This window comes from Moschus berezovskii, chromosome 1 (genome assembly GCF_049115385.1).
Source record: "Moschus berezovskii isolate FMDL1 chromosome 1, NW_MosBer_1.0, whole genome shotgun sequence".
In the NCBI taxonomy this organism is placed as follows: domain Eukaryota; kingdom Metazoa; phylum Chordata; class Mammalia; order Artiodactyla; family Moschidae; genus Moschus; species Moschus berezovskii.
In genome coordinates, this window is record NC_142460.1 from 79,128,167 (window position 1) to 79,155,308 (window position 27,142).

General features: G+C 51.4%; 1 protein-coding gene across 13 annotated transcripts in view; it reads left to right on the forward strand.

Annotated features, from left to right (window-relative positions):
* The window catches only part of BOC (BOC cell adhesion associated, oncogene regulated), a 75,605-nt gene that overhangs the window by 46,940 nt on the left and 1,523 nt on the right, over positions 1-27,142 (forward strand). For 12 of the 13 annotated variants that reach the window (XM_055424357.2, XM_055423875.2, XM_055423385.2 and 9 more), the window contains 15 exons: positions 9,743-9,889; positions 11,615-11,758; positions 13,014-13,307; positions 13,665-13,937; positions 15,850-16,157; positions 19,936-20,098; positions 20,508-20,618; positions 21,012-21,218; positions 21,566-21,747; positions 22,172-22,277; positions 22,557-22,679; positions 24,789-25,010; positions 25,725-25,960; positions 26,135-26,211; positions 26,704-26,897. In XM_055424357.2, the coding sequence (XP_055280332.2) occupies positions 9,743-9,889; positions 11,615-11,758; positions 13,014-13,307; positions 13,665-13,937; positions 15,850-16,157; positions 19,936-20,098; positions 20,508-20,618; positions 21,012-21,218; positions 21,566-21,747; positions 22,172-22,277; positions 22,557-22,679; positions 24,789-25,010; positions 25,725-25,960; positions 26,135-26,211; positions 26,704-26,897 (2,787 nt within the window). The remainder of the gene's footprint in view (positions 1-9,742; positions 9,890-11,614; positions 11,759-13,013; positions 13,308-13,664; positions 13,938-15,849; positions 16,158-19,935; positions 20,099-20,507; positions 20,619-21,011; positions 21,219-21,565; positions 21,748-22,171; positions 22,278-22,556; positions 22,680-24,788; positions 25,011-25,724; positions 25,961-26,134; positions 26,212-26,703; positions 26,898-27,142) is intronic. The other variant, XM_055424312.2, reaches the window with a different exon arrangement.

Here is a 27,142-nt window from a genome sequence, read left to right on the forward strand (position 1 = left end):
ATTTTATTCCTTCATGTAATCCAAAAGAAACTCCCTAGTTCTGCTAGCCAGCCCTACCTCTCAGCAGCTCTGGAGTCAGATAAACGGGATGGTCTACAGACGTTGCCTCTGTTCATCTGGTTGCCAGACTCAGTGGAGAAACGGCTGCCATCCTTGACTTATTTTTAAGGATTAATAGCATTTCTCGTTCTCATGTGTCTTTTTTTTAAAATATTTTTAATTGGTTTAAGCCAAGAAATTCCTGAAGCATTAGGCCAGTTTACTGCAAATCATTTAATGACACTGCAAACTAGGTTCTTTCTGTTTTTCTTCTGCTTCCTCTCACACTCCTCTTTTTATGCCCTGTCTCCTGTCGTGCCCACCTCCACTCTTGCCCTTGATCTTCTGCCCTCTTCCCTGTGGCTCTTTCATCTCTTCTCCACCCAGAGCTTTTTCCTGCTACTCAAATCTAGGTGCACACCCCACCTTAATTCAAAAGAAACGGACGATTTAACAACTAATGTGCTTGGCATCGGAGAAGGCAATGGCAAGCCACTCCAGTACTCTTGCCTAGAAAATCACATGGACAGAAGAGCCTGGTGGGCTGCAGTCTATGGGGTCACTACTAGTCGGACACGACTGAGCGACTTCACTTTCACTTTTCACTTTCACACATTGGAGAAGGAAATGGCAACCCGCTCCAGTGTTCTTGCTTGGAGAATCCCAGGGACGGCGGAGCCTGGTCGGCTGCCGTCTGTGGGGTCACACAGAGTCGGACACGACTGAAGCGACTTAGCAGCAGCAGCAGCAGTACTTGGCATCTGCAAAGGTGTTTTTCTTTTTTCTTTTTTTTTAACCCTCATAGGAACTGTTTTTATTTAAGTAAAAGAGAGCATGCTTTACTTTCATCAGAAAGTGTGCTTGCGAAATTTCATGTCATGTTTCCATGGCTGTCAGGAGAGTGCTTTGGAGCCAAAATTATTTATGCAATTGAACAGGCAGAAAAAAACAAATCCTAAAGAGAGCAAATGTATTTGTCCACTCTTCCAGCCTGCAAAAGGAGAAGTGCTCACTCCACCAGCCCCCCTTCTAAATTGCCAGGAGATCGAGGCAACCTAATCTAGGCTGGCACACTGGTGAAGGTGGCAGGGACTACACTTAGGGACACTACTCTTGCGAATTGTTATAGCCAGCCTATGTGTTGCTTTAACTGTCTTTTCGATTAAAGCCCCCCATGGTTAGGAACTATGTCTTTATCTTCTTGGTATCTTCTACAACTTCAGCCTGGCTGAGTGAATGAACAGTGATGTCTGGAGGGATGGTATCGTGCCAGATGCCAACTACAGAATATGCTGATTTTGCTCAGCTTTGTGGGCTCCCGTTGGATCTGACTTCAGTGGTCTGTGTGCCAGTGCTATGGACTGGTGATAGGCTTAGTCACTCCCCAGAGTGCGTGCTTCAGAGGCCTGCCCGTCCTGCAGTCAAGCCTATTCACTCATCAAGAGCAGGCAGTTCCATCTCTAAAGGCAGCACCGTCAGGCTCCAGCCTCCACTCCACTTCTGCAGTCCGTCACCATGGCTTTCCATTTGTAGAGAATTTTCTTTCAGAGGCTTAATCTGGGGGTCGTGCCAAGCCATGGCCTCTCAGGTGACCTGGAGACCAAGAGTTATGCTGTGATTCTCTTCCCATCAGTGAAGTAGTTCAGGGCAAAGAGCCCACCCAGGGAGGCAGGTGTGGGACCCTCCACACCTCCAAGTCCATCCGTAGAGCCGTGAGCCATGCACTCTTAATTTTACTCACCTTGTACCTTTGCCACCTTTCAAAAGGTGCAGGGCCAGGCCACAGAGTCAGTGTGTCACTGGGCTACTCCATTAGGTGAAATCTTTCTACACTTTGTAACACTGGCTGTAGACACAGGAAGCCAGTACAGGGACAAGTTGAGCCCTGGAGGCAGAAGAGTTGGGAGATGGAATGATCAGTTAGCCCAAACTTGCTGATGGCCACGAGGCTGTCCAGCCACCCTGGCAGCACCGCCAAGTGAGCCCAGTGTGGTGCCCCCGCAATCAGTGGATCGCATCCAAGCCTCAACAGATGAGTGCAGGCTTGTCCTGTGAGCCCTGAGAACAGGGAGGAGGGAAAGGCAAGACTGACCAGACACAAGAAATGCCTGGATGGATTAAAAGCCAGAATGTTTGTAATCGTTCAGCTGAGCTGATGGAGATGGGGACACTGGTAACTCTAGGCAGCCTCTACCTGAAGGCGCTGTCTTACCTGACTTCTTTCTTAAGCAGAATTGCACTTTTAATTTGCACCGTAAGGGAGGATGCTTCCCTGGTAGCTCAGCTGGTAAGGAATCCACCTGCAATGCAGGAGACCCTGGTTCGATTCCTGGGTCAGATAGATCATCTGGAGAAGGGAAAAGCTACCCACTCCAGTATTCTAGTGTTCTGGCCTGGAGAATTCCATGGACTGTGTAGTCCATGGGGTCACAAAGACATGATTGATTGACGTTCACTTTCAAGGGAGGACTCGGGGAGAAGAGGATCAAATGAAGAAACTCCTTGAAAGAAAAGGTTAGGTTTATTGATTACATGGGGGCATTTTGTGGATGCACAAGGCACCATTTAATGGGGCATGGAAAGTATATAAGAATTGAAGGATGAGCCTATAATGAAGATCTAACAATTCTGTATTATGAGAATGTAAAAACAAACACTAAATATTGTGATAGAATTCATAGATCTACTGAACCTTTTATTCATAAAGGAAAGATCAAGGCTAGAAGGTGGAGAGAAAGTCAAAAGGGGCTCGAGATAAAACTTGTCAATTTGTAGTTTCATGAATGATCCTGATGGTGACAGCCACACTCACATGCCTCTAAAAGTTTTTATTTCCCGTCAAGAAGGTAGGAGCCTGATGTACCCTGGGAATGTGAAGAGAAAACTCAGAGCACGTTACATGATTGTATCCAAACAGATCCCTGTCACCTGTGTATCCAAAGCTCCTACGGAAGTGATTTATCAGAAGATACATGTTCCGTTAAGGAATTGAGTGCTTAGAAGGCAGGAAGCTGGGCAGGGTTCTGTATGGAGCCTAAGATATTAGGACTTTCTCAGAAAGCAGAAAGTTCTGGGACTAATAAAGAAGGTCTGTAAACTCAAGAGATGGCCCCAAAGACCAAGGCTTCTGATCTGTTGAGAGCTGAGGAACAAGAGTGGGCCTCACGGCATTTGATTAGTGCAGACAAGTTAATAAAATAGCTGGAAGAATACACAGAGAGGATGCAAAAGAAGGGTCTGAGGGAAGGTAAGAGGATTAAAGCTGCAAAAACATTCCTCTAATGGATTTCTCAAACACACCAGCCAACAGGCAAGGGCAGGTGTCCTGTCAAACCATTTCCCCCATGAAACCTGATCCATTATTCTGCAGTGAGGCTGGAGGCCTGCTAACCCCATTTGTAACTGAAGGGCCTGCCCCTTATTCCCAGGGAAGCGCTCTGAGCAGCACAGGGCCTCGCCAGGAAACCGGCTCTGCAGACAAAGGGGCCTGGGAACAGGCTGGTTTCCTTCATATGCAGCCAACTAGATCTCTCTGCATCTGCCTCTCATCTGGTGGCTGATTAAGCTGTTATTGATCATGAAGCCTCTGCCCCTCCCTGGCCTCCTTCCTGCCCAAAAAGTACTAGAAAAGGGGGTGCTCTGAGTTTCAGATCGCTCATCACTTCATTACTCTGCCTTTGATCCCTTAGTGAAACTCAACTTTTGCTCCACCAGCCAAATTGGGAGCATTTGTCTAGTGAAGCAACAGCTAAAGCTTAAGCTCAGGGTGTGGGGTGGGGGGAGGACAGGGCCCGGAACCCAACTGCTGCTTGCTTGTTTTGAAGCCAGCAGGCTCGCCTGCCAGCCGGCCATTGTGGGGAGCTAGAAACCCAGCCGGGGTGTCCTGGGTCCTGCCTGCCTGGGCTGTTGTGCACATGTTGGCATCAGAACAGAAGGGCTGTCTGGCTGCCTGGCTGACCAGCGCCCGGCTTGTGCCTCCCTCACTGCACAGCCCACTGTCTCCAACCTAGCAGTGAATCCTCGGAGTGCACAGGAGGCCCCCAGAGGGGCCTAGAGGTGTGTAGCATTTTCCGGTCTTGAGTCAGTGAGGTGTGTACATGGAGGATAGTGTGTTCTGTGCACAGATAAGTTATGTTACAGGGGGCAGGAGCCCGGGGCTAAGCTGGAAATGGCATTCTGATGCCAGACTCCTTTCAGTTACTCATATCTTTCTTGCAAAATGCTTTGTTAGGCTTAAGTATATTCTTGCTTGAGGCAGATTTTCTTGGAATGAAGTAAAGGAAGAGGGTGAAACAAAAACTCAAAAACTCTTGGTGGAGTAGTTTTAGATTTATTAGACCGTGCAAAAGACATGCTTCTCAGTGACTGAGGAATTTTCCAGATGCCCCTGAGCTCACATGCTCACAGCTCTCTCTGTGGGGAGTCTCCTGACCTGGCAGGTATGCTGTGCTGAGGATTAAGGCTTTTGCATTGTTGAGGTACTTTGCTTATGAAAAGCAGGTAGTAACATCCAGCTAGAACTCCCTGAGCACAGACTGTCCACCCTTTGCCACAGTCCACCATCCTCCTCACTGAGAGAAAATGCATCTGCTCTCTTGGCTGAGAGGTTCAGCCAGGACTGGGCTATGGATTTTGGGGGGCCCAGTGCAATGTGAAAATATGAGGTCCCTTGGTCAAGTTTTATTTAAAATTTCAAGGCAGTGATAGGAGAGCATTAAACCAAGCATTGGCCTCTTCCAAGTGAGGGGCCTGGCACAGCTGCACAGGTTGCATGCCGACAAAGCTGGCCTTGGGCACCGTCTTCCAAACTATTCATTCAACAAGGACTCAATGAACGTGGTGCCTTCTGAAGACTGTGCAGTGGGGCTTGAGGCTGGGGCATGGAGTGCAAAATTGATAGTTTGCCCACTAGGAATTTGCAATTTAGTTAGGGTTGGATATCACCAACACAGCTTCCCTCAGCTTCCCTCATAGCTCAGTTGGTAAAGAAACTGCCTGCAATGCAGGGGACCCAAGTTCGATTCCTGGGTTGGGAAGATCCCCTGGAGAAGGAAATGGCAACCCACTCCAATATTCTGTCCATGGAGAATCCCATAGACAGAGGAGCCTGGCAGGCTACAGTCCATGGGGTCACAAGAGTCGGACATGACTTAAGAGACTAAACCACCATGACCAACACAAAATTAAATAATGATGAGATGATTCCTTAAAAACCCAGAAGGCTCCACACCCACCCAAAGGAAGGAATCCATGAGAGAGCTCACCTTGACCCACAGGAACCGCTTGTGTTCAGCCTGGAAAGTGAAATGGGGCTACAGAGATAAACCATACATTCTATCATCATTTTTACCACACTACTTGGTGAACAGCATGTATTTCTTTAGTGTTATTTTCATTTCAGTTATTGAATTCTTCAACTCTGGTTGTGCTTTATACTGCTGCTGCTGCTGCTAAGTCACTTCAGTCGTGTCTGACTCTGTGTGACCCCATAGACAGAAGCCCACCAGGCTCCCCCGTCCCTGGGATTCTCCAGGCAAGAACACTGGAGTGGGTTGCCATTTCCTTCTCCAATGTGTGAAAGTGAAAAGTGAAAGTGAAGTCGCTCAGTTGTGTCCGACCCTTATCTTGTAACTTCTCATCCATTCTTTTCTCAAGTTCTTGGATCATCTTTAGAGTCATTGCTCTGAACTCTTTCTTGGTAGGTTGCCTGTCTCCATGTCACTCATTTGTTCTTGGGTTTTGTCTTGTTCCTTCTCTGGAACATATTGCTGTCATGGCATTTTGTATCTGTATTTGTACGTGTGTGGAAGGTTAGTTATGTCTCTCAGCCTTGGAAAAGTGGCCCTCTGTAGGGGGTTCCTGTGTTTGTATAGATTAGTTATGTCTCTCAGCCTTGGAGAAGTGGCCCTCTGTAGGGGATTCCTGTGTATCTCAGCTTTACACTCCCCTCTTGTCACCCTATGGCCAGGGACTAGCAGGTCCCAGGGGAGGTTCTGACCTGTGTTTGCAGACTCAGTTCCACAGGCTGTGTGATTGTATTTTTCTTGCTTTCTGGTGTCTGCCCTTCCAGTGTGTGACTCTGGACTAGAGGCTTCTGCAGGCTTCCTGGTGGGAGGGGCTGGTGCCTGTCTACTGGTCGGTGGAATTGGGTCTTGGCCCCCTGGGAGTCAGGACCATATTTAAAGGTGGTGTGTGCTCAGGAAGTCTTTATTTTCAAACATTTACTTATTTGGCTGCATCAGGATCTTCACTGAGTCATATGGGACCACGCAGTACACAGACTGTGAGGCACAGGCTCAGTAGTTGCTCTGAGGCATGTGGGATCTGAATTCCCCAACCAGGGATCCAACCCGCATCTCTTGCATTGCAAGGTGGATTCTTAACCATTGGACCACCAGGGAGGCCTCTCAGGAAGTCTTTAGGCCACCTGCCTGCTGATGGGTGGGACCATGTGTTCCCACCCTGTTGGTTGTTTGGTGCAAGATGTCCCAGCACTGGAGCCTACAAGTGTTGGGTAGAGTCAGTCCCAGTTTTAATATCCCAACAAGATGTCAGCCTTCAGGTGAGTATTCCTCGGTATGTTCGCCACCAGCTTTTACATCCTAAGAGAGATCCACAGCCATCCCCTGCCTCCCCGGAAGACCCTCTAAGACCAGCAGGTAGATTTGGGCCAGGCTCCTATGAAGTCACTACTTTTGCCCTGGGTCCTGGTGTGCATGAGACCTTGTATGCATCCTCCAAGAATGGATCTCGATTTCCCCCAGTCCTATGGCACTCCTGCAATCAAGCCCCACTGGCCTTCAAGGCCAAATGCTCTGGGGGCTCCTGCTCGTCATACCAGACCTCCCAAGCTGGGGAGCCTGCTATGACCTCAGCACTCTACTCTCACTCCTGTAGGAGAATTTCTTTGACATAATAATTCTCCAGTTTGTGGCTCGCCTACCTTGGGGATATGGGATTTGATTATATCTCAAGTGTGCCCCTCCTACCATCTTGTAATAGTTTCTTTGTGTTTGGATATAGAATATCTTTTTTGGTAGGTTCCAGATAAGATCATGGCATCTGGTCCCATCACTTCATGGGAAATAGATGGTGGGTGGTTCAGTGGCTGACTTTATTTTTTGGGGATCCAAAATCACTGCAGATGGTGATTGCAACCATGAAATTAAAAGACGCTTACTCCTTGGAAGGAAAGTTATGACCAATCTAGACAGCATATTAAAAAGCAGACATTACTTTGCCAACAAAGGTCCGTCTAGTCAAGGCTATGGTTTTTCCAGTGGTCACGTATGGAGAGTTGGACTATGAAGAAAGCTGATGGCCGAAGAATTGATGCTTTTGAACTGTGGTGTTGGAGAAGACTCTTGAGAGTCCCTTGGACTACGAGGAGATCCAACCAGTCCATTCTAAAGGAGACCAGTTCTGGGTGTTCATTGGAAGGACTGATGCTAAAGCTGAAACTCCAACACTTTGGCCATCTCATACGACGAGCTGACTCATTGGAAGAGTCGCTGATGCTGGGAGGGATTAGGGACAGGAGAAGAAGGGGACGACAGAGGATGAGATGGCTGGATGGCATCACCGACTCGATGGACATGAGTTTGAGTGAACTCCGGGAGTTGGTGATGGACAGGGAGGCCTGGCATGCTGTGATTCTTGGGGTCGCAAAGAGTTGGACACAGCTGAGCGACTGAACTGAAACTTTTTTATTGATGGTTGTTCAGCAGTTAGGTGTGATTTTGGTATTTTCGTGGGAGGAGGTGAGCTCAAGGTCTTCTATGCTGCCATTTATCCTAACAACACCTATTTCTTATTTCACATTTATTAGACCTGTTTTACCTCTTTCCTGTGACGCTGGAAGTAAACACTCAAGAAACATTCTACTTTCAAAATATCCACACTTAGATAAAGATTGGCCACACTTGGATAAAAAGTTAATGGAAAATTTGTTGTGCTAAGCCTTTGAGCTCATAGTGTCAACCCAGCTCAGAGTTCACAAATAACATGCATGGGCATCCTGAACCTGACTGGAGAGGCCCAGCTCCAAGATAATCTTTCATATGGTCGTCTAGCATTCACTGAGCATCTACTTAGGCCAGAGGACAAGATAACAAGACTTGGTCCCTGACCCTAAAAAGTTCACAGTTGAATATTGGAATCAAAGGGACAATGATCCTTTCATAGAAAATAAAAGGGCTTTCCTGTGCTGCTCTGGCTCGACTTGACTAAGAGCTTCTAGAAAGCTGCGTTAAGTGGGAAACCTCCTGACCTCACTGAGTACCATGATCACAGGGCTCTCCTTGGTGACAGTAGCTTGTTTTTGGTAATTACCTCGTGTCTTCTGTGAGAAACCTGACTCCCAACTGCTGCTGTTGCCTTGTCTGGGAGTGAACCACACAGGCAGGTGGAGTCTTGCTGTGAATTGCACTTACCCTGTGATGGTATCAGTTCTCAGGAGCTGAGGAGAATGTGGTGTGGTCAGCACTCAGAGAGGGTGCCTCCAGGGCTTTCTAAGCACCTTTGTGGGGAGAGTGTCTGGGTAAATATTTTCATCTCTCTTATCTTATTCTCTATTAGTTTTATTTCCTCTCTTAAATTAAATTCAGCTACAGTCCTAAAAACTGAATTTGGCATGTGGTTTTGTTGCACAAATAGCCCATTTTGTTCAGCGACATCAGTGATTTGGCTTCAAACAAAGAGAGTTTTGTTGTGTGGGCTGTTGGATTGTTTGGGAAACATCCTGCTTTTGTTCCAGATGGATCTCCATCCAATCCAGTTTAAATCCCATCTTCCTGCCACCAAGGCAAGTTAGAAGAGACTGCAGCCTGGTGTCAGGACCTCGGTTCCCTCACATTCCACTGCCATTAAACCCCACTGGAGACATTCCTCTTTGCCTTAGAAAACCCTTTGGGTATCCACAATCTCCTTCCCCAGCCCAGAGACTGAATTAGCCATGACATGACATACTGTCGGCTCTTTGTCTCTGCGGATGGGAAACCCGAGGTTACACAGGCCGACTATAAGCACCTTACAACACAAGTTTATATAAGGGACTTGAATATCTCCATTTTAGTAGCCACTGGGGCACCTGGAACCAATCCCCAAGGATACTGGGGAGGACCACATAGCTTGTGCATAGCAGGAATCAGCCTTCTGGTTGTAACTATGGTTGGCCATCAAGCAGAATCTCAGGCCTTTCACTTTTTGATGTGGATGTCTGATTAGAAGGCTGTTCTTGACTGAACTGGAAAAAGACACAAGCATTCTCTGTCATGGTTCCTTTCAGTCTCCGTGAGCTGTGCCAGGACATCTGTACCTTGACCATGACCCATTTCTAGCTAGGTTCAATGGGGCCAATGGGCCTAGGCCCCTTGCTGCCTTAGGTCAATGTAAGAGAAGAGGCTGGTCTGTGTCACAGGCACCACTTGATGGAATTCTCTACACTCACCCACTGGCAGCTTATACACACCCAGTTGTACTCACATTCAGGGATGCAAGCCACACATTCTCTCCTGTAAACTCTAGACCACAAAAGGCTAGAGGAAGGACTCAGAGTACCCCCAGAGGCCCCCTCAGCGTGTGAGGTTCTTGCAGCTGTCGACTGTGACTAAAGACACTGAGGCACAAGCCCAGCCTGAAACAGTGCACTGTTCACCTCTCTCTTCCATCTAGGCCCAACCAGCCCCTTCTCTTCTCTCCACAGATCTCCAGGACTTCAAGTTAGATGTGCAGCACGTGATTGAAGTCGATGAGGGGAACACAGCGGTCATCGCCTGCCACCTTCCCGAGAGCCACCCGAAAGCCCAGGTCCGGTACAGTGTCAAACAGGAGTGGCTGGAGGCCTCCCGGGGTGAGTAAACAAGCAGGAGCCCGGACGCCGGGGCCAGGAGGGAAGTTGGTGCCTCTACAGTGCCTCCCAAACCCTGTCAATGCCTCACAGCACCTTCCCCATGCTGCTCAGCCATCTGCTACCCTAAGATGCAGCTCTACGGGATGCTGAAGGGCCTCAGAGTGGAGGTCCCCTGAACCTATCACAAGGGATCTCCTCATCCTTTGAGGCCCCACCAGATGTTGCTGAGCTGTTGCCACTGGATCAGAGCTCTCAGCTCGGAGTTCCAGTCCCTCCCGTGCCATCTTCCTGGAGGCACGCACCAAAAGGCTGCCTGATGAGCCAGATGTCCCGAGAGCTGTGGGCTCTCCCCTGCACAGTAGAGCAGTCTCTCTAGTGGACTCTGAGGTTTTCCCTCTCCCTGTCTTCCTGGTGGTGTAGCCATCACAGCTTCCGGCTCAGGCCACAGTGGGCATGACAGCAGGCCCAGGGGAGACTGAGTGTTCATCCACAGAGTGCCCACTGGGCACTTCCTCCTACAGATGACCTGCACTTAAGGCCAAGCAGACCCTACACCTCAAAATGTATACCTTTTAAAATGTCCTACAGATTTTTAAATATTTTTGTTAACTTTCTGGTTATGAAAGGAGTATATGTTTACTATAGAAAATATAAAAAAGTATTTTTTAAAAGATCAAGTCTAATCCTGTCACTCAAATAACCAGAGATTAGAGTATGAATGTCTACTGTCCCTGGCAGTGACCCCTGGAGGAGGCCTGCCCATCCCACAAGAATCAAGGGCTTTTTCCTTCCTATTTGGCATTTGCTTAAGCAGCTCACACCTGGGGCAGCCCAGTGACAGGCAGGCACCAGACTCAACAAGCCAGATTGCAGGGACATCCAGATGGCCAAGGGCAGGCCACCAGAAAGCTCAGAGCTGATGACCAGTACTTTGCCTATCAGGAAGTCAAAACACTATCCTAGTTGCCAGGTGGGCAGATACTATGAATCTGTCCCCTGTGGCCAGAAGCTGAACTCAGCCCTGTGACCCCACACCTGTGACACCTCGATGCAAAAGCAGACAGAGCCTAGCAGGCCAGTGATGCAGAAGGAAGGGCTTCCATGGTATTCATGGAGAGGGCTAGGGTTGGGGATTAGAATATTTCTCCTTGGCTGTAGAAGTTCAGCAGTGAGATGGCTCAGAGTTGTGACCATGACAAAGACGGATGGGGAATTCTAAAAGCAATTCCCTCCTTCCTGGTGGCTTGGAGGAGTGATCAGCTCATCTCCCGTGTATGCAGCATGGCCTCTCAGGCCTAACAAAAGTCTCTGAGGCAGCATACATCGTGCCATCTTACAAGTGAAGAAACAGGATCTGAGAGGTTAATTAACCTCCCCAAGATCACACAGTGTATGGCAGATCCCAAATCCTGCTTCCTTTCCGTGCTTCTTGAGCACCCTTGAAAATAAGAAATGCTGCTTCACAGGCCTGTGTGCAAACTCAGGGTGGTTGTGGGGTGTCAGCCAGCCAGTTTGTTAGCTGGTTGTGTAGTGTCACTCCTGGCACTTCTGTACCACTTGCTGTGAGGTTTCATGGGGAGAGTAGCGGTTTCAGTTTGGACTTGTTGGGACTCGGGTCAGCTCCTGGCTGCTGCCCTACCTGCCCCGAACCTTTGCGGGAGCTGCTGGGTGCACTGTTCTGGGCCCACACTCACCGCCTGCCCCCCTGCCCTGTCCTTTCCTCAGATAACTACCTGATCATGCCGTCGGGGAACCTCCAGATCGTGAACGCCAGCCAGGAGGATGAGGGCATGTACAAGTGCGCCGCCTACAACCCGGTCACGCAGGAAGTGAAGACCTCGGGCTCCAGCGACAGGCTGCGCGTGCGCCGTAAGAGGCAGAGGCGGGTCTCGCCGACCGGGCGGGAGCGGCTGGTGGGACGTCCCGGCCCCGGATTCAGCGGCGGTGGGCGGGCCCGCCTTCGCCCAGCCTGTCTCTGCACTTGGCCCTCGGGCTTGGCAAGGGGCCGGGGGTGGCCAAGCTCACTGGTCGTGTCAGCGCCCTGTGAGGGACGTCGTCTGACTCCTGCCTGTTGAGAGCGTTCCTCCGTGGTGGTCCTTGCAGAGGAGGGGGACGGGTTAGGATGTGTGTTCTGGGGCAGGGCAAATGACAGGAGCATTTGTGCCTGTGTGAGGCCACCAGGCGTGTTTGCAGTCCTCTGTCTGCACTGCAGAAGCGCCCAGCATCTCTCTCTGGGGACAGTCCCTGGAGGCCCACGGCACTCTCCATTTCTGTGAGAACAACAGCTGCCTTGGCTGAGCGAGTCCTGGGCGGCAGGTGCTTTTCCAGGTTCCCGTGTATTCAGTAGAGTGACATCTTATGTGGAGTTAAGAGTTTAGAATTGGCACCAGTGGCAGATTTACCATGAAGCTAATGAAGCAAAACTTCAATGGGTCCTTGCTCACCTAATTTTGTATCTGTAATACTGTGTTTTTCTTTAAGAGGGACTCCCAGCTGTGTAAGTTTCCGATCTTAACAAACACTGGAGTTGCCCTTGGTGCGTAAAGAAATATCACACAGAGTGTGCTTCTTGTGGGGTTCTGAGGAAGCGCCCGTGTAGGAGAGCAGCACTCCTCTCCATCAGTTCTGTGCAGTTTCTACCTCATTAAATAAAGCTCTCTGCTTCCTCAGCTGAGCACCTGATGAAATACTTGATCGGCTTTTGGATACGAGAAATGCATATCTTTAAACCAGAAAGTGTTTCCCAGGTGGCACTAGTGGTAAAGAACCTGTCTGCCAGTGTAGGAGACATAAGAGACGCAGGTTTCATCCCTGGGTCAGGAAGATCCCCTGGAGGAGAGCATGATAAACCACTCCAGTTTTCTTGCCTGGAGAATCCCATGGAATGAGGAGCCTGGCGGGCTATAGTCCATAGGGTTGCAAAGAGTCAGACACGACTAAAGCAACTTAGCACACACACAAACCATAGCTTTAAAGATCTATCCCACTCAGCCCAGCAGGATGCTCCCCGCCAGGCTGTTTGATTCCAGTTCCACCCCTTCAGGCTGCCCAAAGCAGGGGGGAGGGGATCCTCTGCACCCCATCCTGGTCCCACACACGGTCCTTTCTCTCTTCACCCCTCCAGGCTCCACTGCCGAGGCTGCCCGCATCATCTACCCACCAGAGGCCCAGACCATTGTTGTCACCAAAGGCCAGAGTCTCATCCTGGAGTGCGTGGCCAGCGGGATCCCACCCCCAAGGGTTACCTGGGCCAAGGATGGCTCCAGTGTTGCTAGCTACAACAAAACACGCTTCCTGTTGAGCAACCTCCTCATCGACACCACCAGTGAGGAGGACTCGGGGACCTACCGCTGCATGGCCGACAATGGCGTTGGGGAGTCCGGGGCCGCAGTCATCCTCTACAACGTCCAGGTGTTCGGTGAGTGCCTCCTGCTGACCTTCTTCTCCTTGGCCATCTCTTATCTGCATAGCCTCTCTAGAAGCTCATAAGCAAGGTTCAGACAGGGTCACGTGCCTTTTGAGAGATTGCATGCCCAGTGAGTGAGCAGGGAAGAACTGAGAGCGTAAGAGGCCTTTACTCCCAGGGACCAGGATGTAGGGGCTGGCAGTCCTTCCCAGTTGTGACTCTGATGGCGGAGATGTGGGGCCTTTCCTCTCCTCTCCGAGTGTCATGGGGAAGGAGCGAAGCTTTCCCCACAGCGGTCCCCTCCCCAGCCTGTCTGGGCCTGGGTTGAAGGACTCTGCCTTCCTTACCTCTGCTCTGGTTTCTTGGCAGAACCCCCCGAGGTCACCATGGAGCTGTCCCAGCTGGTCATCCCTTGGGGCCAGAGCGCCAAGCTCACCTGTGAGGTGCGTGGGAACCCCCCACCCTCCGTGCTGTGGCTGAGGAACGCTGTGCCCCTCACCTCCAGCCAGCGCCTCCGACTGTCCCGTCGGGCCCTGCGGGTGGTCAGCATGGGGCCCGAGGACGAAGGTGTCTACCAGTGCATGGCCGAGAATGAGGTTGGGAGTGCCCACGCTGTGGTCCAGCTGAAGACCGCCAGGCCAGGTGAGTGCAATCCAAGGGACTGGGACACCAGCTGAACATTTACAGAACTTAAATTCAACTTATATATATTGTGTATACAATAAATAAAAATGTCTTTAAATATAATATATAAATGGGTCATTTGTACTACTGTAAATCTGCACTTTTGCCTTGTTAGTAAGTTAATATGAATTTGAACTTAGAACTAATAATGTTAGTTGCTCAGTCGTTGCCACAGAGTTGGACATGACTGAGCAACTAACAGTCAAATTTACATTAACTTACTAATAAGTCAGAAGTGCAGATTTTCAGCAGTGCAAATAACCCATTTAAATACTGTATTAAAAATTTTTTTTAGTTTTCAGAATCTCTTGAGTTCCTAGAGTTCCATAGAACCCAGTTTGACAACCACTGGTCAAACACAAAGCAAAGCACTTCTGTCTTTCTTAGCTTGATTCATTTCAGTTGACATGTGCATAGATCATAATTTTAATAATTGCTCGGCAAAGACCAAGCATCTCTATATAGGTAACAAGCTAGTATGTTCTGGTCTACATAGATTGAGCTGCTGTTTGCTCAGCACTGGTCTAGGCAATGTGGGGGATGCATAGAAATGTAATAAAGACCCTGCCCTCAAGAACTTTCCTAGGAAAGGAAATAAAACTTACTGAAGAATCAACTGGAGAAAAATACAACCAGGAATAACGCTGAGTCAGCATTATCAGGAGCCAACCTCCTGTGGTGCAGGAGGTCAGGTAATAAAAACTGTCGTGGTCCGTGTGCAGGTTGGAAAAGAATTTCTGGACATGAGTCAGAAATAGAGGAGACTGAAGTTTACTAGAGTGGGAGATGCTGTTAGAACAGTGGTCTGGCTCAAGGGAGAGCCAAACCCTTTCACAGGCTAGTAGTCAACTTTTATAGCCTCAAGACAGAGAAAATTCCTACTGCAATGATGGCCTTAGGTGATTGGTTAGGATGCTCTAGGATGGATAATAGGGCTTCCCTGGTGGCTCAGAGGTTAATGCGTCTGCCTCCAATGCGGGAGACCCGGGTTCGATCCCTGGGTCGGGAAGATCCCCTGGAGAAGGAAATGGTAACCCACTCCAGTATTCTTGCCTGGAGAATCCCATGGATGGAGAAGCCTGGTAGGCTACAGTCCACGGGGTCGCAAAGAGTCAGACACAACTGAGCGACTGAACAGAACAGAACAGGATGGATAATAGGGTGAGTATTTTACCTAATATGGGGTCAGGGAACTGGCGGGTTTAGATCCAGAGGCCCACGGCAACAGTTACTATGGAGCTTGGTCAGTTCCAGAGATTTTTATCTTGTGAACTTGATACAGGGCTTCACACCTGTGATCTTGGTATAGGGCTCCACAGAAATTAGTGTTGGCAGAGTCTGTGGACCCTTCCTGAAGGGAGTGAGGCCCCTCCTGCCTCTGAGAGTCTCAGACACATTTACATTCACAGCTCCCATCTCCAGGTCCCCACAGTGGAGCAGGAAGAGGCCTACACTGTGCCATGGTACAGATCTCACAGCGAGAGGGGGACATGTCCCCATAACCCCCACCCCCCACACACACTCACAGATATGAGAAAGAGGGCTCCCAGCACCTTGAGAGCAAATTGAGATAGTTCACTTAAGACACACGTGAATGCAGGAAGACAGGCTGGTGGCAGGAAGCCTGGGAGGGGCCCTCAGGCTTCCTTTCCACCCTGGCAGGGCAGGGGCACAGCCCTCCGTCCCCACAGAGCCTGGCAGGGTATTGAGGGGACTGATGTCACCTCAGGTCCCCAGCCCAGGGCTCTTCTTGCCCTAGCAGCTCTTCCCTCTGACTTCTCTCCCCGTTTTCTCTGTGGGGGGATGGCTGAGCAAGCGGCCAGGGGACTAACTGCTTGTCCCTACCTTCTCCCTCCTGCTCATCTTCCAGGCACCACCCTGAGACCACGGTGGGATGCTCAGTCGGCCACTGTCACACCTCCAGTGCCACCCTCCAGACCTGGCGGCCCCGACCAGATGCCCAAGGGCCACCCAGGGCTATTGAGGCCCCAAGCATCAGTGCAGCCAGCCTCCCCACAGTGCCCTGGGGACCAGGGGCCGGTGGCCCCCGCCGAGGCGCCCATCATCCTCAGCTCACCCCGCACATCCAAGACTGACTCGTACGAGCTGGTGTGGCGGCCTCGGCATGAGGGCAGCAGCCGGGCACCAGTCCTCTACTACGTGGTGAAACACCGCAAGGTATGACGTCGGGTGTTGTGGCCACCTCACTGTGAGGCTGGCTGGGGTGTCTGTACCCTGCCCATTTCCCATTGAACTCCTGAAGCCTACAGGTGGTCTCCAAGGCTGAGCACAACTTTCTGTGCCCTCAGGCGTACTTTCCTACCACCTCCCAGGAAGCTGGCTGTGAGTTGGGTGTTGGGGCCCCAAGAGGCTCAGGAAAAAGCCATGGGTATGCTGCTAGGTCTCAGGCCCGCCATCCAGCTTCCAGTCGCAGGGAGAGTTCATAGACTTCAGTTAACCATCCCCCTCCTCTCCTCTGCCATTTGTTGTTGATGTTTTGTTTTTTAATCTAAGTAAGCTCTGCTGGTACATACCTGCAGGAACTCTGGCGTGGCAAGCTAGCTTTAGAGCCAGAAAAACAAATATTTGTGAACAAGTGTTTTTCTCTGAGGGCTACAAAATACTGCCTCAGTTCTCAGGACTCCTCACTGCTCAGGTTTGGCAAGCAGACATTTGAGCTAAAAAACACATCGTGTTGTTCAGACCTCAGCTATTTCTCATTGACAGAAGGAAGTCTGTCCAGGTGGATGTTTAGGGGGCTGTCAAAGAGGGAATCTCTGGGTCTGATGGGATCAGGGACAGAACTGGGCCCACCTGTCCTCTTAAACACTGTGCCCTCTGAGACAGGACAGGCCCCCAGGCTGCCACCCTAGTTGAAGGCTTACGCTCTTACCTGCTGCTCCCAGGGGAGAAGGACATTTCCTTTAAGAATATATCCTGGGAAACATTTCTGTTTATCCCAGGTGCATGCTGTTTTCTTCCTAAGGCTATTGAAAAGTGTGAAAGTATTAGTCCCTCAGTCATGTCTGACTCTTTGCAACCCCATGGACTGTAGCCCACCAGGCTCCTCTGTCTGCAGGATTTCCCCAGGCAAGAATACTGGAGCAGGTTGCCATTTCCTTCTCCAGGGGATCTTCCTGACCCAGGGATCAAACCCGGGTCTCCTGCATTGAAGGTGGATTCTTTACCATCTGAACCACCAGGGAGGCCCAAGGCCATTAGACAGTAGAAAACTATTGTTCTTAAAGGGTTTTTAAAAATTTTATTTGTTAAGCAGTGCTTCCATAGTGGCTCAGACTGTAAAGCTTTTGCCTGCAACGCAGGAGACCGGGGTTCAATCCCTGGGTCGGGAAGATCCCCTGGATAAGGGAATGGCAACCCACTCCAGTACTCTTGCCTGGAAAATTCCATGGACTGAGGAGCCTGGTAGGCTACAGTCCATGGCGTCACAAAGAGTTGGAGATGACTGAGTGACTTCACTTTCACTTTCTAATGTATCATAAATGCTAGATTTTATTATGCATTTATCTGTTGCTTATAAAAGTGCTAGTTGCACTTGGTAGAAAATATGGAAGATATATGACTGTGGAACTGAAAACATTAATCAACTTTCCTCCCTCTCCAAAACCAAAGGAAACCAGCTTTGCCCAGGGAACAGTGCAGGCTCTGCAGAAGCTGGGCCCCTGCCCTGGGCCCCGGCAGCCCCGTCGCTCTCTTCTCACCCTTTCCATGCTCTCTTGGAGCCCTCTGGTCAGGACCCGTCCACAGAGGCACCTGTGGTCAGGCCGCCTCCTATGTGGGGGTGAGAAGGGGCAGTTTCTCATTAACCCTTGGCCTGCTGGCGTGCTCATAGGCAGGTAGCAGAGGGGGTGGTGAGTTTTTAACAAAAAGCGGTATTGTTGAGCCTAGGTTATGGTCCTAATCCTTATTTCCCCATGTAACCGGACACCTCTGTCACAGAGTTTGAGACAAGATCAGGGCAGGCCAAATGTTCATGGTCCCCAGGAGACAAGAACCAGCATGAGAGCAAGAATAATATTTTTTTGGCGAATAGGTGGCCATAAACCCGCCTCACCAAGAGTCAGACTGGCAGAGGCCACACGAGGTGATCCCGAAACACCAGGCTGAGGCCGCAGTCACCCTCAGTGTGCGTGACGGTGACTAACTGCCATTCCATTTCTTATTTTCATTTCTGAGCCCAGTGAAGTGAGGTCAGCACTGGGAGGCTGAGGGAGAAGGGACGCAGGGGAAGTGAGAGGACAGGCCCCTGCTGGGCCTGGCTCCTGTGGGCATCTGGCCTGTGGGGCCCTTGGAACTGTTGGTGGACATTGCCAAGGCACAGTTATGTTTTGAAAGCAGTTTCTTTCTTGAGGGACTGACTTGTCATAAAGATCATCACACAGGAAAGGACTTTGAAAGCAAAAATCAGCCTTTGGGTTGTATTTTTCCAGCCCCCCTCTCTTGCCGGAGCCTGGGAGTCATTCATCTCATTTTCACTTTTTCACATGCATGAAGCCAGTTTTCATTTCCTGATGCATCTGCAGACCCTGGGCTACTGTGTTTGGGTTTCCAGCACCACTGGGGATTCTCAGTTTGTAAAAACTTCTCCCCTTGGAACAAATCCTGGAAGCCTGACATGAATGAGCCCAGACCATCTCTGGCCTTTGAATAGTAGGTTTTGTTCTACTTTGGAATATTCTGCTTGGGGATAAGAGCTTTTCCTACCAGCTGTTTAATTCCTTCAGCAGACCAGAGCTTCAGGCCCCAGCAGGCTCTTAGAGACGTGCACAGTTGGCAGGAAGGCTGTGTCCGCAAAGGTGGGGTGGGGGAGGGGGAAACAGCCTCTCGGCAACGCCGGTCGGGAAGTCTGGAGCTCCTTGATTTTTTTTCTTTACAGAGCTAGGAAATTGAAGCCATTAAAGAGTAATCTGTGATGGTTTTGGTTCGTCCATGGTTTTTAAGTTCCGATCTAGGCCTGAGGGCAGGAGTAGAAAAAAAGAGGGTTGAAATCGTCACTGAGGGAGGAAGGGCAGGGCAGGTACTTGTTGAGAACCTACTGTGTGCCAGCTTCAGTGGGTCATCGGGTTTAATCTTCAGGATAGGCTGAGAGATTTAACTTGCTTCATTTTGGGAAGATTAGGGAAGTTGCTCAGGGTTTCACCCAGCTGGTAATCTGTGTATGGTAAGAGACACAGCTCGGATTTGAACCCAGGACTTTCTAGCTCCCAGACTGACTTTCTAAGGTAGGTGATGTTTATGAACTTGTTTTCTGGAGTCAAGCCAGGATTTCTGCACTCACTAGTGATGTAGTCTTAGGCAAGTCACTTGTCCCTCTAAGCCTTAGGCTCCCTACTTGTGAGGTGGGAACAGTATTAACACCTGTCTCTTGGACTGCTGTCATGGAAATGCTTTATGGTGCATGTAACTATGTGTTGTAGCACATAGAAGTTAGTGTTAGTCACTCAGTCATTTCTGACTCTTTGCAACCCGATCGTAGCCCACCAGGATCCTCTGTCCATGGGGATTCTCCAGGCAAGAATACCAGAGTGGGCTGCCATTCCCTTCTCCAGGGGATTGTCCCAATCCAAGGACTGAACACAGGTTTCCCACATTGCAGGCAGATTCTTTACCATCTGAGCCACCAGGGAAGCCCCAGCACATCCAAGCACTCAGCAAATGTGGCCGTTTTCACTGGTGCTATTTTTATCATTCTCATTATCATCTCATTAGAAAATGAGGGTACTGTTTGGTTTCAGCAGATCAAGGAGAAAGAAGTTAAATAGGGATGTTTTTAGAAAGGGGAAGAGGCCTTCTGTAGGGCCAATCTCCCCGCCAACCTGGCCCATCTCCCTCCCTTTCCTCTGCCCTCTTGAGCTCAACTCTGCTTTCCTTGTAAACCACAGCTGCTTGTAGTTCCATGCAAGAGGCTGGTCCTTATACCAGCCACCTTCTCTAGCAGGTCACCAACTCCTCTGATGACTGGACCATCTCTGGCATTCCGGCCAGCCAACACCGCCTGACCCTCACCAGACTAGACCCTGGGAGCTTGTATGAGGTGGAGATGGCGGCCTACAACTGTGCAGGTGAAGGCCAGACAGCCATGGTCACCTTCCGAACTGGTAAGGGTCCAGTATTCCCCTGGCTCAGGGTCTCCATGGGCCTGAGGAGTCCTACAAGGTCAGGTGGAAGCCCTGTTCACCCTGCTCCGGCTGTTCACCTTGAACTTTGTCTTCCTTCTGGCTTCTGCCTCCTTGTGGTCTGTGTGCCCTGCCAAGGCTGCGGTCCCACCTCCCGTCAGGAGAGGCACCAGCTGGCCTCTGGCATCCCTTTGCCCCCTTTGCACTTGGGGGCCACGTGCAATTCCATGCCCATCAGATGGAGGTGAAAATCAGACCATGCTTCTGATGCCCTCTGTCATCTGCATGGTCTTGTCAGACACCCTAGTAGAACTTCAGGCAGAAAAGACTATGGAAGTAGAGCCCTGATGCACATTCTCTCTTGTGCTGATCTCAACCCATTTCTACCCAGGACGACGGCCCAAACCTGAAATTGTGGCCAGCAAGGAGCAGCAGATCCAGAGAGATGACCCTGGAGCTGGCCCCCAGAGCAGCAGCCAGCCGGACCATGGCCGCCTGTCCCGTAAGTCCCCAGCAGCCCCAAGGGTGGGGGCAGCGAGCATCAGAATGGGACCCAGGTCCACTGCCTCAGAAGGCCCACTGCTGCAGTGAATGGGGCCTGGGAGTCCTTGTGACTTACTCCTGGCCTCTCCCCTGTTGACCACAGGAACGCATGATGGATTGGAACTTTTCAAGAGCTCCTCCCTAGACAGTGACCCGGGAGCCCTGGGATCTGATGTGGCCAGCAGGGGTGCAGGGCTGTGGAGTGGGGCTGGCTCCCTTCCCACCGGGGTGGAGGACTGTGGGCTGGGGCTGGTTCTCGTCAGGAACAGGCCAAGTCTAGTCACATTACCACCACCCTCTCATCACTTCCTCCTTCCCGCTTCCTTCCTGCCATGTGGATGGTCTCCTCCAGCCCCAGAAGCTCCAGACAGGCCCACTATCTCCATGGCCTCTGAGACTTCAGTGTATGTGACCTGGATTCCTCGTGGGAACGGTGGCTTCCCCATCCAGTCCTTCCGTGTGGAGTACAAGAAGCTGAAGAAAGTAGGGGACTGGATTCTAGCCACCAGCGCCATCCCTCCCTCCCGGCTCTCGGTGGAGATCACAGGCCTAGAGAAAGGTAGGGTCCTGGCCAACTGCCCTCCCTGGTCCCCTGGTGGCCGCCAGCTCCCTGGAGGAGAAGGGAAGCTTTGGAGGGTCTTCTCTCTGCTTGTCCCCCACCCACCACCATGCTCTCATGGCCATTCTCAGCCCCACAGGCCCCTACTTCTGCCTCCCTCTCTCCATATACAGTCCCACAGCACCTCCTAGCTTTTTTCTGATGAGGGTGGAAGTCCTGGAGTCCTTTAGGGCTTGCCTTTGGGGAAAGACTGCCCAGAAGACCCCTCTAGGTCCTCAGCCTGCATGAGCTGAGCGGGAGGCAGGTGGTGTCTCCCGGCCCCCGGTTCAGGGAGTGTCTCTCCCCAGGCACCTCCTACAAGTTCCGAGTCCGGGCTCTGAACATGCTGGGGGAGAGTGAGCCCAGCGCCCCTTCCCGGCCCTACGTGGTGTCAGGCTACAGCAGCCGGATGTACGAGAGGCCCGTGGCAGGCCCTTACATCACCTTCACTGATGCCGTCAACGAGACCACCATCATGCTCAAGTGGATGGTGAGTGGTCTGGTGCAGCTGGCAGCGGAGTGACAGGACCAAGCTGCATGCTGGACAGAAGTGGACGGCAGTGCGAGCGAGGAGGAGTCAGCTTTCTCCCTTGGCTCATCCTAAGCTATCTCCCCTTAGGTGTTCCTGGGAATTGGGCCAGAGAAGCTTCCCCTCACAATACCTAGGAAGCTTCAGAGGGGACTCTGAAGAAATGGCAGTTTGTTTTTCTAAAAGCTGGGGGCTCCTAGGCTATGTAAAATAACGAGTAATCTCTATGTCATTGTCCAGAGAGCCTGGAGATCATCAGAAATGTCTGTCTGGGTCCCCAGTGAATTTTAAACTCTAGGCTGGGTAATATTTCCATCCACCAGTGGTTCTGCTCACATGATTTCTGTGCTCCATTGTCAACTTGTTTCTTCTTTATTCCCTGCAGTATATCCCAGCAAGTAACAACAACACTCCAATCCACGGCTTTTATATCTATTACCGACCCACAGACAGTGACAATGACAGTGACTACAAGAAGGATATGGTGGAAGGTGAGAAACCCTTGTGAGGTTTTTCCCGTGTGAGGTAGTTTCCCCTGTTGTCAGGGGAGCCAGAAGCTGGTGAAAGGAGAAAACCTGGGCTAGCATGCCCCGTAGTGTGGGTTCTTTCATGATGTACTTGGGGTCACTGGGTTCATGGGCCCACATGCTTCCTTCCCAGGGTGATGGGACAACAGGACCACGGATCGGCATCCAGAACAACACCTCCAGTGGGGTCCGAGCAAACCCATGCATGATCACCACGTCTGACTCTCTCGGTCTCTCCCCCAGGGGATCGATACTGGCATTCCATCAGCCACCTGCAGCCAGAGACCTCCTATGACATTAAGATGCAGTGCTTCAACGAAGGAGGGGAGAGCGAGTTCAGCAACGTGATGATCTGTGAAACCAAAGGTGAGTCTCTTCGGGTTCGCCACTCTCCTCTTGCTCTTCCCAGCAAGTTGGGCAAAGCCACTGCTGTGTGTACTGGTTTTCTCTTCTCCGGAATGACTCCTTATCTTCCAAGTATCCCCCAACTTTGCCACTGTAACCCATCTGTTCATTGGCCTGTGCCTCTTAATAAGTACAAATGGGGATGCCATCGTGACAGTTTCGTGGAACTTGGGATTTAACTCATACGTGATCTCATGGACTAGAACCCACTCTTGAGAGCTTTCTATAAACACCTTCTTCCTATGATAACATCTGGTACTTGCACTGGTTGGTTTACTTAGTTTAACTACAACCCCATGAGAGAAACCGAGCATCAGGACATGTTATACTTTGACCAAGGTCACACAGCTAGTTAGTGGCAGAGCACGCTGTGGGCCAAGTTCATCTAACTACAGGCCAGACTCTTTCCCTGCACTCCCTGAAACACGTTAAACATAGTCATAAAATAACAATTTTTGCACTTGGTCAAGTGGATAGATATTTCCATTTTGCAAACACTGAAAGGTGGATTGTAAGAAACCAATCTGGAGAAGATAGATCTGGAGGATGGAGACAAGGAAACAGTCCGTTTTCCTGGGACGTCAGCTCTCTCTCTCTCCCATGTCCCCTTCCTGCCCTTGTCTGTCTCGTGCAGAGAAATGAGGGGTGCCCACACAGCCAGCAGTCCCCTGTCAGGTGACACCAAGTGCCCAGGGCAGAGAACACAGCCCTTACATGCCTTTGCAAGGGTCTTCTGGCAGAACTGAGCCTTCAGCCGGGCGGAGGGAGCCGCCTGGGGGACAGGACAAGCCTGCACATACCTCCTTCTGGTGGGAGTGCGTGGCCCTGGAAGCAGGCGGGGGCAGCGCTCGGAGAAGAGGCCTGGGACGTTGGGAGGCAGTGGGGTCACCCAGGACCCCGGGGGCTGCGAGGCAGAGAAGGGCCGTTGTTGGATTTGTCAGAAAGGTGACTGTGCAGAACTGAGGGGCAAGAACTGGGGCTGCGAAGCAGAGGTGAAGAGGAGGAGGGTGGGCGTGAGTGTCTCTTCTGAGGACGAATCGGGAGGACCAGGTTCCTGGTGCGCTGAGGCTGACAGAGAGCAAGAGGAGTTCAGGGTAAACTCGAGGTTTTGAGCTGAGGTGGCCCTCAGGTGGAGGTGCCATTGATCGAGACGGGAAGACCAGCAGAGAACCCCACCCTGGGCGGAAGGAGCGAGGTGTGAACACTTGGAGACGCACTGAGTCTGGCTCTCCTGAGACACTGGGGTGCAGGTGTCCTGTGAGGGGGCAGGTCTCACGCCCAGGCAGGGCCCTGCGTGAGGGTATTTGGCAGTCGTCGGGATATGGGCTGAACTCGTGGGCACAGAATTGAGTGAAGAAGAAGAGAGAGTGTAGACTGAGGGACCAGGGGGACTTGTCGGTGTCTGAAGCAAAGACAGGGAGAAAGGGGCAAGGAGAGAGAAATGTAAGCAGCAGCAGCATTCAGAAAGGTTGTGGGAAACCCAGAGGACTGTTGTATCAGAAACTCAGGGGAAAGACAGCTGGGAAAAGGAGTTGACAACGTCAGACACACCCTGATGAGAGCAGAAAGATGAGGAGGTGCCACCTCACGGGCTTTGGATTGGTGTTTCCCAAGCACTGTCGGTCCCAAACCCCATCTCCCAGCTCAGACTCAGGACTTTGCATCTCCAGTGTGCCCAGGAAAAGCAGCTTCACACGGAAGTTTTTCCATTTTCAGTTCTTTTTGGTTTCATGCATTTTTAAATATTCTCTTCCTGGAGATCCCCAGCTATTCTTTTAGAAAGTCCCTATACCACTTCTGCCCCAAAGACCCAGCCTGACCCTAGCTCTTGGTCCATAAGTATCTCAGGACATATTTTGAAATGTAAGGGTCAAGTTTCTTCAGCCACACCCAGTTTCACATTAGATGTCTGTTTCGTGCTGAGCTTGGACGCCACACTCCTCTACCAGCGGCACTGCCTTATGACTTTGACCCATTTCTCACATCTGTGGAATCAGGGTATTGTTGTCCTATTTGTCGTGAAAGAAATGTTAAAGACAGAGGCTGATGTGAGTTTTGTCCCCATTACAGCTCGGAAGTCTTCTGGTCAGCCTGGTCGACTTCCACCCCCAACTCTGGCCTCACCTCAGCCACCACCCCCTGAAACCATAGAGCGGCCAGTGGGCACGGGGGCCATGGTGGCCCGCTCCAGCGACCTGCCCTACCTGATTGTTGGGGTCGTCCTGGGCTCTATCGTCCTCATCATCGTTGCCTTCATCCCCTTCTGCTTGTGGAGGGCCTGGTCTAAGCAAAGTGAGTGGGTGACCCTCCTCAGCACCAAGGGGAAGGAACCGGGGGCAGGGAGAGAGGAGGAGGGGCCTTCCAGCCCCCAGGGAGGCCTCTGCCTGCATCCCAGGGGGCTGGGTCCCCGGCGCCCTGCTTCACACTGATGGGAGCTCAGGTTCCTGGTGGGTCCTCCAGAGGGATGGGAGAGAGTCAGAGGATGCTTGCAGATCTTGGAAGGTGGAGAGGAGGGAATGGGAGTTGGTCTGTCCTCACTGCATTCCCTGGAGCTCAGTGCTTACTGAGGTCTGTCTCCTACTATCTGAAGCTGCCGACTGACCACACGCTGACCCTGCCTCCTCAGGTCTGCGGCCGCCTTGAGCTGTCCCCCTAATCCTTGGTTAATCTGAGTTATCCACTGAGTTCTGCTTCAAATGGCAACACATCTGGTCACCTTGCTTCATTTAAATGTTGCGCTCCTTCTGTTCACTTACACTTTGTTCTCCCAGACCCTGGTCCTGTGTCTCCTCTCCTACTGCAAAAAAAAAAAAAAGTCTAGCTGTGAGGAAGTGGATGATAGAATTTTCTGAGAGAATATTCTCTCACCTGGGGCAGTGTCAATTCCCTGCCTACCTCATTGGACCTTAAATCCTCAAGAGTTTTCTGAGATTCTTATGGGACTTTTTTTACCAGCTGCCCCAGACCTCCTTGACCTAAACATAGCTCTGTCTTGTGTTCTTCCAGAGCATACAGCAGACCTGGGATTTCCTCGAAGTGCCCTTCTGTCTTCCTCCTGCCAGTACACTATGGTACCGCTGGGAGGGCTCCCAGGCCACCGAGCCAGTGGGCAGCCCTACCTCAGTGGCGCCAGCGGCCGGGCCTGTGCCAATGGGGTACACGTGAACAGGGCCTGCCCTGTAGCCGCTGTGGGCTACCCAGGCATGAAGCCACAGCAGCACTGTCCAGGGGAGCTTCAGCAGGTAACGTGGCTCTGGGAGCAGCGTGGGCACACAGGTATGGGGTGCCACGGAGGGGTGGGTGGTCGGGCCACCTCCTGGGACTTCTTCCCTCCCAGGCTCAATCCTGGGCTGCTGAACAAAGAATGGGAAAGTTACCTGGACTCTGAAGTGGCCTTCTCGTCACTCTTTGAACAGCAGGAGGATGTGAACAGCGTGCTGAGGCAGACCTTTCTTGGCAATGGATACGACCCCCACAGTCCTCAGATTCCCAGGTACCCCAGCCTCCCACTCCTGAGCCCCAGAGCTCGCTTTCTCCCTGGCTCCCCAGACCCGGCATCAGTCACTGAGAGGGGAGCCCTGTTGCGCCCCTCAGGGATCCCCTTGTGACAGCTTGCTCCACTGGACTCTGAGCCTGAGGGGGAGTTGTTGTGTTTGCAATTATGATGCCTTTTCTGCTCAGAAATTCTCCCCCTGCTTGTCAGTCCAGAACAGCGCCACATAGCTGGCTATATCCACAGGCCCCTGGACACCTGACGCCACACCCTCTCACATACTCGGGACACACATGGAATCAAATGGAAATAGACTAGACTTGCCCGTGCAAGTGATGATGTGGCAGTCTTGCTGTCCAGAGGGGAGCAGCCCCTGCCCCGTCTGAGCTCTGCCTAGCTCTGGTGCTCACAGACGGGGGAGCAGCCAGGGATGTGGGACCCAGGCCCGCTCTCCCCTCCCTCACCTCTCCCCGTCTGCTTCTGTGCATGCAGAGCGCCCAGGGCTAACCCGGACGAGGGCGCTTTCCTGTATACGCTGCCCGATGACTCAGCTCACCAGCTGCTCCCGCCGCACCGGGACTGCCACCACCTTCAGGAGCAGCCTGAAGCCACGGGCCAGCCAGGCGTGAGGAGTGTACCCCAGAGTCCTGGGCTAGAAGCCATGTGGGACCCTGTTTTTCACCCAGGTCAGTGCCAAGGGCAGGGCGGAATAAGATAGACATCCATGCCCCGGGAGTGACATGGAGGCAGGGAGAGAACAGTGATGCTTGAGGGTGATGCTTGGTAAAGACCATCCACAGCTTGTATATCCAGGATGGGGGTGTGAAGGGGGAGCTGGCCACCTCCTTCCCTGCTGAAGGCCCAGCAGATCTGCAGGAGGGTGTCAGTTAGGTCCAAGCTGTGTGCTGAGAGACTGAGAAAAGGTACTTCT